Source organism: Sapajus apella, unplaced genomic scaffold, assembly GCF_009761245.1.
Source record: "Sapajus apella isolate SASKATOON/1434 unplaced genomic scaffold, GSC_monkey_1.0 scaffold2, whole genome shotgun sequence".
In the NCBI taxonomy this organism is placed as follows: domain Eukaryota; kingdom Metazoa; phylum Chordata; class Mammalia; order Primates; family Cebidae; genus Sapajus; species Sapajus apella.
The window spans coordinates 22,107,380-22,114,606 of record NW_022436942.1 but is presented as its reverse complement, the minus strand read 5'-3'; the positions used below and the strand labels follow the sequence as shown (position 1 = coordinate 22,114,606).

The 7,227-nt window shown below is 48.4% G+C and overlaps 1 protein-coding gene across 1 annotated transcript; it reads right to left on the bottom strand.

Moving 5' to 3' along the window:
* Positions 1-253: 253 nt before the first annotated feature.
* Positions 254-2,783, bottom strand: GPR84 (G protein-coupled receptor 84). The gene is made up of 2 exons (XM_032291776.1): positions 2,654-2,783; positions 254-1,668 (listed from the first exon to the last, which is right to left on the bottom strand). Exon 2 carries the CDS (start codon positions 1,658-1,660, stop codon positions 470-472), a length of 1,191 nt encoding a protein of 396 aa, XP_032147667.1. The 5' UTR covers positions 1,661-1,668; positions 2,654-2,783; the 3' UTR covers positions 254-469.
* Between the last annotated feature and the right edge of the window lie 4,444 nt (positions 2,784-7,227).

The window sequence follows — 7,227 nt, the reverse complement described above, 5'->3', positions numbered from 1 at the left end:
AAACCCCCCTTCTAAAGGCTATGTCCCAGGCCAGCTGCTTCCTGCTCCTGCTTTGACCTAGGTACCCCTGATTCCTTAGCTATTAGGTTCCAGGTCCTGGTGGCCACAAGTGCTTTAGGGATATGTGTGAGCATGCACATGGTGACAGGATTTGGTCATGCAGGAGGGATGGGATAGGACGGTCTCCTCTTAGCCTGGGCCCTTAGCCTAACTGTGACCTGTGTCTTCCTTCCCCAGAGACCACACCTGAGCATTACAAGCACAGAATTTATTTATTAATAATTAATAATACTCCTTGAGAAGTCTAGGGCTGAAACATTGATCAAGTGATGGAGAAATTCGATTTGGGAGGCTGGGGAGAGGTTGTTGTGAAAATGCCCACAGGTGTTATTTCACCTGTTCTCCTGTCAGCTGGCCACTTTGCTTCTGGAGGAGACAGTCCAGAATTCTGGTGACTGGGGCCACAGTTCTAATGGAGCCTACGGAAACTCCTGGGCCCTCGTCTTAAAAGGGAGCCATATGCTTGGCGGAATTGGCGGTTCATGGCTGCATAGAGCACAGGGTTGATGCAACCGTTGAGCCAGGTGAGGTTGGCAGCAAGCATGTGGACCACCCGGGGAGCCTGGACTCTGGCATCCAGAATGTTGAGCAGCAAGAAGGGGATGTAGCTCAGGGCAAAGCAGAGGAACACAGCAAAACACATTCGAGTCACCTTCCCAAATTCCGATGAAGAATCCGGAGTTCTTCGGGCTCCTTTAGTTGGCTGGGCTTTGACAGATGCTTCTGGAGGGCTTTTCTCTGCCATTGGCTTAGCTATCCTGCTGTTGATCTGGTCTCCCACTTCTGATGAGTCTCCTTCCAGGGTCTGAGTGGTGGCAGCACTGACTGGCTCAGACGAAATCTGCTCACTGGGTCCTCCTGATGCTAACCTGCTGTCCAGCTCCTGGAAACGACCAGGAGTGGCCTCATCAGTCCCGGCCACGTGGTTGGAGCGGATGCTTGCCTGTCGCAGCTTGTATTGGACCAGTGCCTGTGCTGCTCGTTTCACCTGGCGGTGGATGAGGCAATAGAAGATGCCGACACTGCTGAGCCCAAGCACAAAATAGATGCCCATGAGGATGGTGGTGTAGGGCCGGCCTCGGATACGGTCAAAGCTGCAGGTGCAGACTACAGGTACCAGGATATAAACAGGCCAGAGTGGGGCAAAGCTGGCCACTCCTATAACCCAGGTGCCCACCAGTGCCAGCACTATCCCCTTGGCACTGAACACTTGGGGAAAAAGCTTAGGGTGGGCAATGAGGAGGTAGCGTCCCAGTGCGATGAGGCAGAGGGTCAGGATGGAGACAGAATTGGAGGCAAAAAGGAGGAGTCCAAATACCCTGCAGAAGGTGGCACCGGTGCGCCAGTGCAGGTGGAGGTAGGTGTCCACAGAGAAGGGCTGAAGGAGCATGCAGTAGAGGAGATCGGCCAGTGTGAGGTTGGCTATGAGCAGGTTGAATCGGGTACGGAGCTTGGGCTGGATAGCCAAGGCCAGTAAGGTGAGCACATTGCCCACGGTGCCTGTCACAGCTACCACCACCCCCCAGCTAACTGCAACATAACGATAGCCCAGCACAGACTCATGGTAGCAGGAGAAGTTGGCATCAGAGGTGTTCCACATGATACAGGCTAAAAGAGGCAGAAGGTGGAAGAGGAAGAAGGAATCAGAACCTAGCATTCAACTTGGATCTCTTTTTTTTTTTGAGACAGAGTCTTGCTCTGGAGTGCAGTGGCATGATCTCGGTTCACTGCAACCTCTACCTCCTGGGATCAGGCGATTTTCCTGCCTCAGCCTCCCGAGTATCTGGGATTACATTGCCACCACACCCAGCTAAGTTTTTGTATTTTTGTATTTTTAAATTTTTTTTAATCTTTTTTTTAAAAGATGGAGTTTCACCATGATGGCCAGGCTGGTCTTGAACTCCTGACCTCAGGTGATCCACCCACCTTGGCCTCCCAAAGTGCTAGGATTACAGGCAAGAGCCACTGCGCCCGGCCCTAAGTTTTTGTATTTTTAGTAGAGATGGGGTTTCACCATGTTGGCCAGGATGGTCTTGATCTCTTGACCTTGTGATCCCCCAGCCTCGGCCTCCCAAAGTGCTGGGATTACAGGCATGAGCCACTGTGCCCGGCCTCAACTCGGATCTCTTGAACAGCTCTGGGACCCTGGGCATCTGAACTGCTCCTGGACCTCACCGTAATTCACTATCCTTCTGAGCCATTCCCAGGCCTCTTCATCTCAAGATCCCTAACTCTCTCCTTGGGTTCTTAGTCCTTACCATTCTCAAAAATTTCCCCAAGTTTTTATATAAATATCTCTTGCCTAAATATCTTAGTCTTATTCTGCTTCAAACCTCAGTCCTCTTCAATATCTATCCTGTTGCTCTCAGTAAACCCAGTGTCCTCCAACTTTACTAATTCCTTCTCCATCCCCAAAGACCCCCAGAAGTCCCCTCTCTCTATTCAGCATCCTGTATTCAGGATCCTCTCTGCATTCAGTTCCCTCTGCTCCTCTCCACTATACACACATATAGGCTTTAGTCTTTTTCTTTGTTACCACCTGGCAGATGAGGAGACCAAGAAGGTAAAAGTATACTCACCACAAAGTATTTACCTGAGTTTCTCAGCTTTCAATTCTTTCTCCGATGGAAGAAGTTCAACTCACCCAAAGAGCAGTCCTTTCTGGTGGACAGTCAGGCTTCATACAAGAGATATCCTGCTCTTATGTGTCCTGTTATACTCTGCTCAAAGAATAAGAAACTCCCCAGTTACTCAATCCCAGTCACTTCCTTCACTACCTCCGGTCCTACTCATTTTGCTTTGGCTAGTGAACTCTAGACTTCTCTTTTGAAATTCTCCTGTTACTTACCTCAGAGTCGTTTCACTCTTTCCTTTCTCCTTCCTGAAACCCAAGCTCTGTTTTCTTCCCCTCTTTTGCGTGGCAGATCTCACCTGTAAGAAAGAGATCATTGCTGAGAATTGCTACGGCATGGAGTCAGAGCATCAGAACATTTGGGCCATTCCTTAAAGGGCCAAAAGATAAGACCAAGTTCCAGTAGCAGCTTTAGGTACCCCCAGAAGTCTTGAGTTTGTTTCAGAGGAGGATTACCTTGCTTCTCTGCAGGGCTTGGACATGGTTCAGGTCAGAGGAACCCATGTGACACCGTAGCACATCTGAGAAACAGAGTTAGATGAAGAAAAGTGGGAAATGAGGCATTCAGGATTCTGATTTCATTCCCCTCAAGAGATCAGGGTCCTGTTCAATCATTCATTTATCCATTCACTCAACAACTTTGTATTGAGTGCCTACTATACATCAGACTCTGAGCTAGACACTGGGGATACGGGAACATCTGATACACGGCCTTGTGCATGGTCTACTAGGGGAGACAGATACAAAAATATGCAAGCGCTTAATCAGTTCCCCAGAGCAAGGGTGAATAAACTTCGCCCTATGGGCCAAATCCAGCCTGCTACCTGTTTTCGTATAGCCTGTGACCCAATAATGTTTTTTTTTCATTTGAAAATGGTTATATTTTAGGTCGGGTGCTGTGGCTCATGCCCATAATCCCAAGACTTTGGGAGGCCAAGGAAGGCAGATCACTTGATGTCGAGAGTTTGTGACCAGCCTGGCCGACATGATGAAACCCTGTCTCTACTAAAAATACAAAAATTAGCCAGGCCTGGTGAGCAGGCCTGTAACCCTAGCTACTAGGGAGGCTGAGGCAAGAGAATTTCTGGAATCCGGAAGGTGGAGGTTGCAGTGAGCTGACATCAGACTGAGCCATGGAATTTCAGCCTGGACAACAGAGCAACACTCTGTCTCAAAACATAAATAAATAAGTAAATAAAATCAAATGGTTATATTTTAAATATTTGTGTAAGTACCTATGTAATATCCTCAGTTTTTTCTCTTGATCAACACAGTTTAAAATATTTGTAATCAGGCCATTTGAGAAAAAGTTTGCTGAGTCTTGCTTTAGAATATTATATAGAGGCCAGGCACAGTGGCTCATGCCTGCAATCCCAGCACTTTAGGAGGCCCAGGTGGGCGGATCATGAGGTCAGGAGATCAAGACCATCCTGGCTAACACGGTGAAACCCCATCTCTACTAAAAATACAAAAAATTAGCTGGGCGTGGTGACATGCACCTGTAGTCCCTGCTACTCGGGAGGTTGAGGCAGGAGAAGCACTTGAACCCGGGAGGTGGAGGTTGTAGTGAGTCAAGATAGCGCCACTGCACTCCAGCCTGGGCTACAGAGAGACACTCCATCTCAAAAAAAAAAAAAAAAGAAAAAACAAAACAAAACAAAAAAACCCTGTATAATAAAGGCTTGGCTCGGAGGCTCATGCCTGTAATCTCAACACTTTGGGAGGCTGTGATGGGAGGATGGCTTGAGGCCAGGAGTTTAAGACCAGCCTGGGCAACATAGTGAGACCCTGTCTTTACAATAGTAATAATTAAAAAAATCAACTAGGTGTGGGGATGTGTAACTGTAGTCCCAGCTACTCAGGAGGCTGAGGCGGGAGGATCGTTTGAGCCTGGGAAGTCAAGTCTGCAGTGAGCTAAGATCGTGCCGCTACACTCCAGCCTGGGTGACATAGCAGGGCATTGTGTCTAAAAAATTTACGGGCTCACAGCTGTAATCCTAGCACTTTGGGAGGCTGAGGTGTGCAGATCACTTGAGACCAGGAGTTTGAGACCAGCCTGGCCAACATGGAGAAACCCCTCTACTAAAAATACAAACATTAGCCGGGCAGAGTGGTGCACGCCTGTTAATTCCAACTACTCAGGAGGCTGAGGCAGGAGAATCGCTTGAACCCAGGAGGTGGAGGTTGCAGTGAGCTGAGATCGCACCACTGCACTACAGCCTGGGCAAGAGAGCAAAAACTGTTTCTCAAACAACAAACAGACACTCAGAACTGGGCTTAGAGAAAAGGAGCATACTACTGAGGAGGTGAGGGAAGCGTTCACGGAGAGGTACCTGAGCCACATTTTGAATGATGAACAGGAGAGTTTTGTGGGATATGAGTAGAAGGACATTCTAGACAAAGAGAACAGTAGTGTAGAGGTCCAAAGGTTTAGGTAGATGCCAACAAGGGGGATGGGGTAGACAGCAACAGAGAAGAGCCTGGAGAAATGAGCTGGCAGGGTCAAGAGGGACCTTGTGTATTGTGCTAAGGAGCTGGGGTTTTATGCTGAAGGAGTTGGTGAGATTTGCACTCAGACTGCTGTGAGTAAGGGATGAAGGTATGCAGGCTGGGAGTGAGCGAGGTCGGTAAAGGGGCACTAGTGGCCGGGTGCGGTGGCTCACGCCTGTAATCCCAGCACTTTGGGAGGCCGAGGCAGGTGGATCACGAGGTCAGGAGATTGAGACTAGCCTGGCCAACATGGTGAAACCCCGTCTCTACTAGAAATACAAAAATTAGCCTGGTGTGATGGCTGATGCCTGTAATCCCAGCTACTCGGGAGACTGAGGCAGGAGAATCACTTGAACCTGGGAGGCGGAGGTTGCAGTGAGCTGAGACCGTGCCATTGCACTCCAGCCTGGGTGACAGAGCCAGATTCCGTCTCAAAAAAAAAAAAAAAAAAAAAAAAAGCACTAGTTCAAACAAGAGATAGAAAGGGCCTAAGTTAGGGCCAGACCACCTGCGTAGGGCCCTGGTGTCAACGCTCTTCAATCACTATCTCTTTTTTTCTTTTGAGACTAAGTTTCACTCTTGTTGCTCAAGCTGGAGTGCAATGATGCGATCTTGGCTCACTATATAACCTCTGCCTCCTGGGTTCAAGCAATTCTCCTGCCTCAGTCTCTCAAGTAGCTGGGATTACAGGCGTGTGCCACCATGCCTAGCTAATTTTTTGTAATTTTAGTAGAAATGGGTTTCCACCATGTTAGCCAGGCTGGGCTTGAACTCCTGACCTCAGGTGATCCGTCCGCCTTGGCCTCCCAAAGTGCTGGGATTACAGGCATGAACCATTGCACCCAGCCCACTGTCTTTAAATTCTTAATACTTTTTGAAGAAGGGACCCTGGTTTTTCATTTTGCACTGGGCCCCACAAATTATGGAGCCAGTCCTGGTTATGGCAGTGGTTGTGGGAATGGAGGAATGATAAGGATCCACAGGTTGTTAGGAGGTCAAATAGGACTTATTTAATGATTCATTGGATAAAGAGTTAGGAAGAAGGAGGAACTAGGATGACTTTCTGTTTTCCAGAGGGATGGTGGTGCTTTTATTTTTATTTTTATTTTTTATTTTATTTTATTTTATTTTTTGAGACGGAGTTTCACTCACGTTACCCAGGCTGGAGTGCAATGGCGCGATCTCGGCTCACCGCAACCTCTGCCTCCTGGGTTCAGGCAATTCTCCTGCCTCAGCCTCCTGAGTAGCTGGGATTACAGGCACGTGCCACCATGCCCAGCTAATTTTTTGTATTTTTTTAGTAGAGAGGGGGTTTCACCATGTTGACCAGGATGGTCTCGATCTCTTGACCTCGTGATCCACCTGCCTCGGCCTCCCAAAGTGCTGGGATTACAGGCGTGAGCCACGACGCCCGGCCTTAATAAGACAGGGAATGTAGGAGAAGGAGGCTGGTTAAAACTGAATAATGAATTCAGCTTTAAACCAGCGGACTTGAGGCACTTGTGGGATGCGCTAGTATCCCAAACTGTCTAACCCCAATTTCTTCCAGTCCTTATCTCCCTCCCCACATGAGACCCAGCCCCTGCTTTTCTCTACCCACTCTTCTATAGGGCTTGTCTTGTCCCTCATTCTTCTGGATCCTCCCACCCCTTTTAAAGCTAGATTTACCTGAAAACGAACAAGCAAACAAACACCAAAGCACTCCTTGTTGGGTTCCAATTCTGAACCCACAGTCAACACCCACATTTCAACTTCACAGCTGACAAACCTAGGAGGCCCCCATTCCCCTCTCCTTCCTGTTTATCAGTCATCATCCCAACTTCCCTCCTCCTTTCTCTGCAAGACTGGGAAGTGGGTAGAGAGGGGGAAGTGAGCAAAGATGAAAGTCAGGAGGACCTGACATAGATTCTGGGTTTTGGTTTGATCTCTTTTGTTTGGATTTCCTGCCATTCAGTAGGGCTAGAGAGACGGGGTCAGGAGTATTGGCTGCTCTTGGTAGTGTATGGTTGAACCAGATTTTGGGGATAACGGAGAGACCATTTTCC